The sequence below is a fragment of the Oryx dammah genome, unplaced genomic scaffold (assembly GCF_014754425.2).
Source record: "Oryx dammah isolate SB20612 unplaced genomic scaffold, SCBI_Odam_1.1 HiC_scaffold_16, whole genome shotgun sequence".
NCBI classification, from domain to species: domain Eukaryota; kingdom Metazoa; phylum Chordata; class Mammalia; order Artiodactyla; family Bovidae; genus Oryx; species Oryx dammah.
In genome coordinates this window covers 14535488-14547211 of record NW_024070200.1, presented here as the reverse complement: position 1 = coordinate 14547211, position 11724 = coordinate 14535488, and the positions used below count along the sequence as shown (strand labels likewise).

The following is an 11724-nucleotide window of genomic DNA, read 5'->3' as shown; positions in this document are numbered from 1 at the left end:
TGATAAATAAAGTATTTTTATTGTCTCTTCCCAAGATGCACAGAGCTTCCCTTCGCCCCCAGGTAGGCCAGGAAGAGGACAGCAGAGGAACAAAGATACAACACACCTCCAGGTGGAGAAGAGAGCAAGGTGGGCCTGAGGGGTGGATAGGGGGGCTGAAAGGGCATCTGGAGGTGGGGCAGGGAAGGAGTTGGGCAACTAGAGGGCCTGAGGAGGTGAGCGTGAGGCTCAAGGAGCCCTGGCTGCAGCAACAAAGATGTCCTTGTATCCCTTGATCTCTTTGATCTCGTTGCTGCTGACGAGGACTTGAAGCTGGCGGGGTCCAGCTTTGATGGGGTAGAGGTCCACTTGAATTTTGATAGTGTGTCCGGCCACCAGAGTCCCAAGGCTGCAGGTCAAAAAGGGCCTGTTAGAGCCTGGAGTAACTGCTGGAGTGAGTGTTCTGGATTCTGCTCTTGGTCAGTAAGCACCTCCCACCCCACCCTACCCCACCCACACCACCTACGGAGCTCAACCTTTTCTGGAGGAAGGTGGGAAGGTGGGGGCAAGGAGGCATCATCCAGGAGTCTAATGAGCCCATCCTATGAGCCCACGAGACGCCCCTTATCAAAGACCAGCAGGAGACAGGTGGGTGGCCACAGGACTTACTCATTTGATATCTGCCCACTGATGAGGCCACTGCCCTCCAGCACCATTGTGCAGTGACTCAGAGCCACCGAGAGGGTGTTGGTGAGTGAGATGTGGACTCTCAGTGCCTTGCCCACCTCAGCCCTCTCAGACACCTGTGTGGAGAGAAAACAAGGATATCGTGGGGTCGTGGCCTCATTCCTGCACTCGGTTCAGCAAACTCCATCCATCTGTTGACCACCAGGGACTGCTTATTTAGGGGTTAAGATGCCGCAAGGGAGAGAACAGAAGCCCAGGGTATTCGTGGTTATCACGTACCCTGGCCTGTCTTATAAGCTCACAGTACTTCTGGAAGCCACCGCCAGTGGGGAATTGGCACCAAGTTGAAATCTATTCCCTCCCCATCATCTAGCTCAGGATGGCAGTTAGATTTCAACTTAAGTGCCAGCCCCAATGTGTTAGTTGTGACTGATAGGAATGCTGTGTTAAAAAGGATCTTAAGATTATCCTTCAATTAAAAAATAAATAAATTTACAAAAAAAAAAAAAAAGGATCTGGAGAACAATCCAGAGTCAGTGAGAGAGTTGTGATTGATTAGTAATGTCTGACACAGGCATGGGATAAGGAAGTGGTGTCATGCGTGCCATCCATATGCCACCAATGATGTCATTCTGAGGCCAAGGTCCCAAGAAATGTTAATGGCAGAGCCCAGACCTGACCCAGGTGTCCCAGACCCAGCCAACGTCTTTCTCCCACTCTGCTCTGTCTCCACGTACATCAGCAGACCCACTCTGAGTTTCCTCAGGTGCGCTCCATGCATCACCTGTCAGGGCTGTGTCACAGGGCGGTCATGGCCTTAGTCTGTGAGTGGGAGGCAGGGGTGCCATCCTACTCACTTCTTGAGCCCCACTGCCTAGCACACTGCCAGCCATATGATGGCTATCTGGTAAACAAGTGTTGAATGGAAATGACTCGACCACCCAGATCCTACTGGGAGCGTGTTCCGGCTCAATCAGAGAATCACAGAAAAGGAACCCATTGTGGCTCCCCTGGAACTCAACAGAAAAGAAACGAGTCCTTTGTACTCTAGTGAGTGTGCCAGAGTTGAACAAGATCAAAATAGCTTTGGTATCCAGCAGAGTCATACAAATCATTCCATGCTTCCTTAGCAATATGCTCAGTCACACCCAATTCTTTGCAGCCCCATGGACTGTAGACTGCCAGGTTCCTCGGTCCATGGAATTTTCTAAGCAAGAATGCTGGAGTGGGTTGCCAGTTCCTGCTCTAGACCTTCCCGACCCGGACGTGAACCTGCGGCTCCTCCGTCTCCTGCACTGGCAGGCAGGTTCTTTAACACTGAGCCACCTGGGAATCTCCTTCTTACCAACGGGGACCAATTAATAGCCTAGTTGGCATCTGATGTGTTTGCAGTGGGTCCTGCTGTAACCAGGGCTCTGTGTGGTGGGCAGGACCTCATCTCAGCCCCAGGCTTACGTATGCTCTTGTGATTCTGCCCACTGCTCCCCCCGCCGACCTCCCCCGTGGGAGACTGCCTGATGACCTCACAGCCCAGGAGAAAACTGCCAGGTGCCCAGATGGTTTATGACGTGGAGCCACTCAGTTCTCATTCCCATCGGGGTGGAGAGTGCTGCTGACAAATCCTCCAGGTGCACAGGCAGGTGAGGATTAGGCAGTGGGCGAGTGTTTCAGGTAAGAGGGGAGCGTGGGGGAAGGAGGCTTCAGAGGAAGGAAAACCCTAGTAACAGGAGCTGGGCATCGTCCCCACCCTCCTCCCACTGACCCTTCCTCCACCTGTATTCATTCCCTGTGCAATGGCCTCGCCAGCCCCTCAGGCCTCTGAACTGAAGATGTGAGGCTCACCTTTCACTTGTTTCCCTCTTCCTTGTCACCCCTGTCTTATCAGGTGACAAGGAATTTGGCCTGAGTCCCTCTCAAAAGTGTCTCCTCTCCTCCGTCTTCCAGACACTGCCTTTCTTGTGTCTTTGCCTTAAGATGCATTCTTCTCTAGAGTGTCTTCCTGTGCATCCTCCATAAAATGTCACCTCCTCTGGGAAGCCTGCCATTTGCACGGAGCACAGAGGCCACACCATACTGCACTCTACTCATCCGTTCAGTGTCCAGGGCAGGGGCTGTGTCTTGTTAGCTGCTGTACCCCCAGCCCCTGGGTTGACTGAGTCAGAGGGGCCCCCAGCCCCTGCTCTGTCCAGATGCCTTACCTCAATAGATAAGTGGGGAGGCTCCAGGGAGATATCTTTTAAAACCAGCATGGACCTCCCTGTCTCCTCCACTTTGGCGATGCCAGACACACGGATCAGCTTTTCATCCGTCAGCTTGTTTCTGTAATTGTTGTAAGGTAGCGAGAGCGGCCACTGTATATCTAAGCACAGACAAAATGCATTTTGAGTCCAGGAATGGGTCTCAGAAAGAAAGAGAGTGAAAATGTGTATGTGTGTGAGAGAGAATGAGTGTGCATCTACATGTGTGTGTGTGTGTGAGAAAGAGAGAGATAGTGTTTACCCTACACCCCAGCCCCCCGAGGTCACTGCTGTGTTTCCCTGGTGGCAGCATCAGAGGTATAGTACCTAGCATTCAACCTTGTGTCAACAGCAGCTTCACTGCCCGATGTATGTGAGAGTGAGTGTGTGTGTGTGTGTGAGTGTGTGTGTATGTGTGTGTGAGTGTGTGTGTATGTGTGTGTGTGAGTGTGTGTGTGTGTGAGAGTGTGTGTGTGTGAGTGTGTGGGAGTGTGTGTGGGAGTGTGTGTGAGAGTTTGTGTGTGTGTGTGAGTGTGTGTGTGTGAGTGTGTGTGTGAGTGTGTGTGAGTGTGAGTGTGTGTGTCTGTGTGTGTGTGTCTGAGTGTGTGTGAGTGTGTGTGTGAGTGAGTGTGTGTGTGAGTGTGTCTGAGTGTGTGTGTGAGTGTGTGTGTGTGAGAGTGTGTGTGTGTGTGAGTGTGTGTGTCTGTGTGTGAGTGTGTGTGTGTCTGTGTGTACTGGGGGTGACTTGTCCATGGCCCAAAGCTCCCTTCCCTGTAGATGCCTTTCCAGGTCTGCCTCATACTCACCCTCCCCAAAGTCCAGGGTCAAGTGCACTTTCTGTCTCCAGAGGGGCTTCCGGGTACCACCGTTGTGCAGCAGAGTCTGTGCACAGAAGTCCACCACCAGGTGAATGGGCCCCTGGGGGTGGGCTCTGTCTGCCACCCTCCGGGCATGCAGCTTCAGCAGCAGGTCCTGGCCCCACGCAGGCTTCCTGGTCAGGTGAAGCTGCAGCTGTGCCGGCTGGCCCACAGCGCCCCCAGACCCCAACAGATCTAGGAAGGGTGAAGAGGTCCTCCGTACACCCAGCATCTTCTGGGAGGCCTTCATAAACACCGATCGCTCCTCAGGGGATCCTGACAGAAAGGAGAGCCAGGAAAGATATCAGTGGGGAGGATTCAAGAGGAACAATGACATTCTTGGGGAAACAAGGCTCCCAGAAACTCCCAGACCCCCTCCCAGAGCCCCAACCCCAAGAAGAGCTGCTGAAAGAGATGATACAGCCTCACAGCTGAGAACACGGGGATGGGTATTGCTGGCTGCTGGGCTCAAACCCTCGCCCCATCATGGTCCTTTCACCTCTTGGTGCAGGGCTCTGTCACATACAGCCCAGGGATATCTCCCTGCCTCACAGAGTTGCCAAAAATTGGGGTTAAATGAGCTCCTGAATATAAGCACTGGATGCTGTTCTTAGTTGTCTTTTGAGGAGGAGGTGGTTGGGTTAGGTGGTGATGGTTCACACATGAGAGTCATCTTCAAACCCCTTGCCAGGCAAGCAAAGGAGGTTACAGCTGCCCCCCTCCCTGAAAACCCTGGGGTCCCAGGCACCTTCTGGGTACTTGTAGGAGCTGGTGATGTTCTGGCGCTGGTCTGACCCTACCATCTTGGTGCTGATTTCCTTCCCAATGGAACTGGTGTTATGGGCCAGGATTTCCTGGGCCTGGCCATCCTTCAGTAGCCAAACGACTTCATCAGCGTTCACCTCGGCATACACAAATGGGGTATCGTAAGGCAGGTGGATCTCCCCTTCCCTGATGGCCTTCACGGAGGCAGGGCCACAGCGAAACAGCCCTGGGCAGGGAACAGGAGTGGTGGACCACTAACTCGGCTGCTGACAGGTGGGCTAGGGCCAGTAGGTTGTGGCCGTGGGAGGCAAAAGAGGGAGGTGGGATGGGGAGAGGCAGTGGCATCAATGAGCCTCCTCCACAGGGTACTCTCCAGTTCCCACGAATTCAGCTGATGCTCACAGCCACCCTGGGAAGCATCATCCTCATCTTCCCTCCTTTACAGGGGAGCAAATGACTGAAAGGTCCAGTGACTCAGTGGCCCACCCAGCTGTCAATGGCAAAGTTAGACCCCTGACCCGAAGTTGTCTCTGCTACGACTTTGAAAAGTGGACGAAGTGGGACAGGCATCGCTCCCTTTTGGCCTCCTGCTCACGGGTTCAGTCACTTTGGCCTCTCCACAGAGCCCAGGCCCTTCCACAGTGGTCTTCACTCACCGCTGCTGGTTTGCTGGGGAGTGGGGTCCAGAACCTGCCACCCGTTGTATCCTGGAGGGAGGTCTTTCCGGATCATCCAGCACTCATTCCAGACATGGAAATTCCTGCAGAAGGCAGTAAGGAGAAAAGGGCTCACATTTTCAGAGGATTTGCCAGGTATCAGACCCTACACTGAGGGTTTTATATCATTGTTTCTTCTATGTTGTTTACATTTGGAAGTAATTTCAAGCTTACAGTAAAGTTGCAAGACTAGGATAAACACCACCCATATACCCAGTTCATCTATTGTTAGCATTTTGCTCCATTTGCTTTAGCACTGGTTTTCTTTCAGATGGAGATTTCCTAGAATAGGGATCTTCCTTTACATAGTCTTATACAGTTCTCAACTTCACACATTCAATATTTATACTTTATCTACCTTATTGTCTATTTTTCAGTGTTGTCAGTTGACCTGATTATGTCCTTTATGGCACTTTTTTTCCACCCAGTGCAGGATCACACATTGCATTTAGTTGGGCAATACCTTTTGTGTCCTTTGAACTGGAAGAGTTCCACAGGCTCTGTTTTTATCACATTGGCATTTTGAACATAGTCTTGATTGATTTTTATCAGAGTGGGCCTCATTTTGGACTCGCCTGATGTTTCCTCATGATTAGATTCAGGCTGTGTGTTCACAGACAGAATTCTACACAACTGTATGTCCTCCCCAGATAAACTACTGCTCTTGAGCCAGAGAAGTTTCAGCCCTCGAGGAGCTCAGAGAGGGAGGGAGTGCTAGGGACAGCAGCTAATTCTCATACAATTCAAAGGTCTTACCTGGAAACTGGCTGGAAAAGCAAAAACAGGAAATCAGATTTGGGGTAGAAGAGAGGAGAAAGGAACCAGGGGAAGCAACGAGAGATCCAAAAATAAGGGGACACACAGAGACACACACAGATGCCAGCCAGGAGGGAGAGTCGGGCAGGGAGAGGAGAGGTCGAGAGAGACCAGAGTAAGTATGCAGAGACAGCTAGTCCTGGCTTTGCCCTGAGAGAGAAACAGAGAAATATGCAGACAGACAGAAAGGCTCAATGAAGGAAGAGTAAGATGAGGTCAGTATTCAGAGGGCTCACAATCTGTTCATTTGGTTGCCAACCTCAGAGTACATTAACTCATAGTCTCTATGTCTGAAATGAGCTTGATGTGATGATCTGATTAGCCAGAACAGCTTTCTGGCTGAGGACTGGCAACAATGTATGGGGCAGTATTTCCTTAAGGCCAGAAAGCATCACGTCAGAAAGCATCAGAATTTTCCTGCCCTACCTGGAACAGAGCAGAGATCTGCAGGAGACAGTGCCCCTTACCATATTTTGTCTCGCTTCTGAGTTGGCAGCATCTCTGCATGTTGGTCATAGTAGGTGTCGATCGTCAAGTTTGCATCCGAGTTGTGTGCAGAACGGAAATTGGAAACAACACGTGTTGGAACACCTAAGCATCTCATTACTAAAGAGAGAAAACGCATGGGGAATTACCAAATCCATTTCAAGCAGAATCACTGGTCTCACGTACATACTTTCTCACTTTTAAGCTGGAGAAGAGAAAAAAGCCAAAGTGCTTACAGGTTAAACCTCCTTGCAGGTTATACCTCCTTTATCCTCAGAGCACCGCACCTAGGCCCAGAATCCTTTCGGCCTACCTGTCCTATCCATGGTTTCCATTCCACCAGGAGAAAGAAATCACTTGAGGGTCACTTAAAACAATTAACAACAACCCAATTGATCATTGAGGGCTTTTCCCATTCAGCAGCTTTCCAAACCAAAAACAGAGAACCTAAGCATTTGATAATTTGAAAGAAAAGAAAAAAAAAAAAATGAGACCTGTGCTGTGTTCAGAAGAGAAGCCAGTGTGACCTTAAGTAGACAGTCCTTAGCTTATATGTAACAAAATGGAGTTGGACCAGATGATTTTCAGTTTTGAAATTCTGGATCTGTAACTCAATTCAAATGAAAGAGTTTGAAGCAGGTAAGAAAGAAATCAGAGTATGGATAGAAGAGCAGGATAGATTTATAGAGACACGCAGAAGACATCAGCGACAAAGGGAATCTTGCATGGACAGTGAGGGAATGACCATCTTCGATAAGACAACAGCACCCTCTTGTGGCTTCTTAGGAATCACACAAAGCAGACAGTATACCATCATCCTGGTGAAGGAAATAGCAACCCATTCCTACTGCCGCCACCAGACACACCTATCAGGGGCAGAAGAAATTAAGCCAAGAGCCAGATGTGACCTTTGAAACCCAGGCCCCCACCTCTACGGGCAAGGTGAGGAGTTTAGAGAGAGGTTTATCCCACCCCTAAGGAGCCTGGCATGATGCAGTACATGGAGTCACGAAGAGTCAGACATAATTTAGTGACTGAACGATACTTCTTAGGAGCAAATGGTGCCCATTGAGGCTGCTGTGGGGATGTCAATGCTTTGAAATGTAAGAGGACTATTAAGATTGGCCAGTCTTTTTGTTTCAGTTCATTCAAGTGCCCCAAAGGATGCCACCGGTCTGCAATCACCTGTCCGCTCCCAGCACAGCTCCTGGGCTTTTCACAAATCTTTGGCAGGGGTGAGAGTCAGACCAGGGCTGTGAGTGGCCAGAGGTAACAGCGGAAGCAGCTCTCCCCTCATGCAAAGGCTGTAGATTCTAGGGCCTGGCAGTAGAGAGGCCCAGACGTGGAGCAAAGATGCAGATCCAGACCTTCTCCCTCTCTTCACAGAGTCTAAAGGCCTAAGCCCTCCTCCTTAACTCCTGCCTGATCAGGGACATCCCAGCCTAAGGCAAATCTGGCTGTACTAATTGCAGCCACTGTGCTGAGCATTTTCCAGTGAAAACAAATGAGCACAATGAGGTCACTTGATTTCAGCACTCACATTTAAACCTCTCTACTGTCTGCAGCACCTGTACATAACTGCGAAGCTGTGTTGCCCTTCTCATAAAAGTCTAGAACTTTGGCCCCCGTCTCTGCCCTTCCCATTCTGTGCTCCCTCATTCTCCAACTCAGAGTCAACATATCGGTTCAGTAAACATTTCTCGAGTGGAACAGGCAGCACTGTACCAGGTACTCCTGCCTCTTGAGGGAGGATAAACAGGCACCACAGTGCTTTCCATCTTTCCCTCATATCCACAGGTAATATGATTGATAACCAGGGACTAAATTATAAGTAACTGATAAATGTATAAAACATGGATGCTCCTTAAGGGTAGTTAATAAAGTAGTAAATCTCTTAATTATAACGCCTCAAGAATCTCTCAGTGGTGTTTGGGAGCCAGCAGCTCTGCCTACAGGTGAGAAGAGGTTTTCCCAGATCATCTGCTGGCATCTCAAGCTTACCCCAACTTGCCCCTGACCCCAGGCTCATCTTGAGCTGAGGAGCCTGAGCTGGTGGCAGAAAGAAGCCACTTTTGCCTCCACTTTGGGACCAGAAGCTCCTCTATCCAGGTGACCATTCTGATAGTCTAACTGCTCCGTCAAGGAGTCTGTGGAGTGATTGCAGCAGGTCAGCCCTTCACTGGATATTGCAGGATTCCCTGAGACTAGCAAGTGTGCTGTTTAAGAGCTGAATGTCCACGACTCCTTAGCCGTGGGGCTGTAGACAAGCCACAATTAACTGAGGTGAAGTAGAGACAATCCCAGCCCGACCTCAGAGGGTTATCATAAAGAGTCAACACCCATGGCAGATTCATGTCAATGTATGGCAAAAACAATACAGTATTGTAAAGTAAACTAAAGTAAAAATAAAAATTAAAAAAAAAAAAAAGAGTCAATAAGCGAGTCTGCATTCCCACCCCGCCCTCCTCACTCACCCGTACACATCACAGCTGCAAAGACCCAGCACTGCCCGTACTTCACAGGCTGCCCGCCCCTGGCCGCCCACTGCCGCAGGATGGCCACGCTGCCCGTCCACTCCAGGGGGCTGACCCCCCGGGAGTAGTCCTCTCCCCAGTTCCCCTGCAGCACGCCGCTGTCGTCGTTGCTGTTGATCTAAAGAGGACAGACATGAGTTTCCGTAGCGCCCGAGCTGGGGATGCTGGGGTGAAGCCGGGGAAGCTTCCGGTCTTACCATGGCGCTCACCACCCTGCAGATGTACACCACGTCGTTCCGCTGCGAGTAGTCTTTGGACGGGTTCTTTAAGAAGTACAGGCTCTTGTTCAGAATCTCAAAGCAGATATCTATGATGTCCTCTTCAAACTTGCCAGGGAAGTCACAGAAGAACAAAGAGAAGAATAAAAACGCCTAGAATTCTGAAGTCAACTCGGTAGCACTGACTTTTAGGGATGGTGTTTATGTGGTGGGGGTAGGTGGTAAATATCAGACCAGGCCCTGCCTTCAAGGAGCTTATAAGTCAAGGAGGGAATGTGTCAGATTCAGGATTTGAAGAACTGACCTGTGTGTTTCTGATGGAAAATACAAATGGAATTTAGAGAGAGAGTCAACTGAAAGGAGAAGACTATTGGAGCCAGTGGGTTTGGAAAGACTAAGTAGACAGGAAGAGCTCTAGGTAGGGGTGTTCACTGGAGGTCTTTGGGTGCAATGGGTACCAGAGACAGAGGCTCAGAGATTTTCTTTCTGGAGGACTTGTGGGGTTAGGAAACGATCCGATAGAGAAATATAAGGCTAGGCATGTGAGGAGTGAGAAGAGCATGGAGAGCCTTGAAGTCGGGGAGAGAGTTCAGCATTGATGGTGTGGGCACAGAAGACAGTGTAGACTCAGGACATACAACATATATTTGTACATGCATCCTAAGCCTTTTGGCTATCAAATGCCCTGGTGGTTTTCCAAGTTTCAAAAAATTATACAGATTGTTAGGGAACAGGAAACTGATCTTCCTCAGCAAGGATCCCTGTTTCCTGCCCCCACCCCACTCTTACCTCCCAGGGTGTGTGGACAGGGCTGAGATGGTAGTGGGAGGCGGAGAGAAACTATCCTAGCCATGGCTGGAGGTGGAGAGTAGAAAAGTTGCTCAGAGTCAGTGATCCCCTGCTGTGTACTCTAACTGGATAATTGGTGTTATTAAAGAACTGCGTTCATTATTTCAATTACAATAATGGATTGTGGTTTAATTTTTCAGAGAGGCATCATCTTTTAGAACTATAGTTGGAAGTATTAGTGAACTAAATGATGTGGTAATTTGCTTCCAAAAGATTCAGTGATGAGGTAGGAGGAATGGGGGAGAATACACCAGGGATCAGCAGTTTTTCTGTAAAGGACCAAATAATAACTATTTTAGCCTTTGCAGGCCATAGGGTCTCAGTCTCCACACGCAATTCTGCCACTGTGGCGTGAAAGTAACTACAGATGGTATCTCAATGAATGAGCATGCCTGTGTTCCAATAAAAGGGTATTATTAGACACCGAAGTTTGAACTTCATATAATTTGCACATCACAAAATACAGTCAGCCCTCTGTATCAGTGGGTTCCACATCCATGGATTCAACCAATAGAATCAAAAATATTAGGGGAAAAAAATTCTGGAAAATTCCAAAAAAGCAAAACTTGAACTTGCTACACAATTCCAGGAGCTATTTACATAGCATTTACATTGTTTTAGGTATTATAAGTATCTAGAGATGAGTTATAAGTATATGCGAAGTTGTGCATAGGTTATATGCAAATATTATACTATGCCATTTTATATAAGGGCCTTGAGCATGCTTGTTTCTGGTATCTGTGGAGGCATCCTGAAACCAATGCCCTGAAAATACTGAAGGATGACTGTGTTGTTTTTTTTTTTTAATTCTTATTTTTTGGCAGTTTGAAAAGTATGAAAACCATTCTAACCTCTTGGGCCATGCAAAAACAGGCAGTGGGCCACAGGCTATAGTTTGTAAATCCTTGATACAGATGAAACAAGATTCACCATAAATTGATCACTGTTGAAGGTAAGAGGTTCTTGGAGGTTCATTAGAGTAGCCTGTCTACTTGCATTATGCTTTAAGTTTTTCATACAAAATATTAAAAACTGAGAAGAAAAAGCATTTCCCCTTCCTTCCTTGCACCTCTCACTCCAGCACTACACACCCTGACTTCTATTACTTCATGAGCTAACAGAGTTGTCTAAGGCCCACTTCAGCTGACAGGGTTACCTGCCCGTAGTTCCAGGGCCAGGGGGTGATGAATCTTTCATGACCCTTGTAAACAAAGCCATAGTCCATCATGATATACTCCTGCAGCAGCGTTTCACTTGGCAGGTAGACGTCGTCCTCTGAGCAGATAACAGTAGCAGAGGGGACAAAGCCCCGAACCAAAAAATAAACAGTAATAAAATTAAAAAACAGTAACGACAGTATCTTCCTGGATAATCAGAGAAGCAATGGGTTGATGGCAATAGACATTGAGACTGGGCTCCTTAAAAGTCTATGTGCTTTTCTAGAGGCCAGCGATATAAGCTACACTTTAGAAAAAGATTATCTTCTCTTGGTTTTAAAAGCAGCCAGCTAGTCATAGAAATTTGGAAAATATGGATGACGGAAAGAGGACAGTGAAGTTCACCCCTTCCCACTACTGAGA

General features: G+C 48.6%; 1 protein-coding gene across 1 annotated transcript in view; it reads right to left on the bottom strand.

Moving 5' to 3' along the window:
* Nucleotides 1-11724, bottom strand: part of TGM7 (transglutaminase 7) — a 15395-nt gene continuing 3671 nt past the window's right edge. Inside the window, exons 4-13 of the mRNA XM_040257615.1 lie at nt 11301-11419; nt 9275-9403; nt 9018-9195; nt 6525-6663; nt 5182-5285; nt 4509-4751; nt 3710-4036; nt 2865-3025; nt 649-782; nt 1-388 (exon numbers count right to left, since the gene is read on the bottom strand). Of these exons, the coding sequence (XP_040113549.1) occupies nt 229-388; nt 649-782; nt 2865-3025; nt 3710-4036; nt 4509-4751; nt 5182-5285; nt 6525-6663; nt 9018-9195; nt 9275-9403; nt 11301-11419 (1694 nt within the window). The 3' untranslated portion in view covers nt 1-228. The remainder of the gene's footprint in view (nt 389-648; nt 783-2864; nt 3026-3709; nt 4037-4508; nt 4752-5181; nt 5286-6524; nt 6664-9017; nt 9196-9274; nt 9404-11300; nt 11420-11724) is intronic.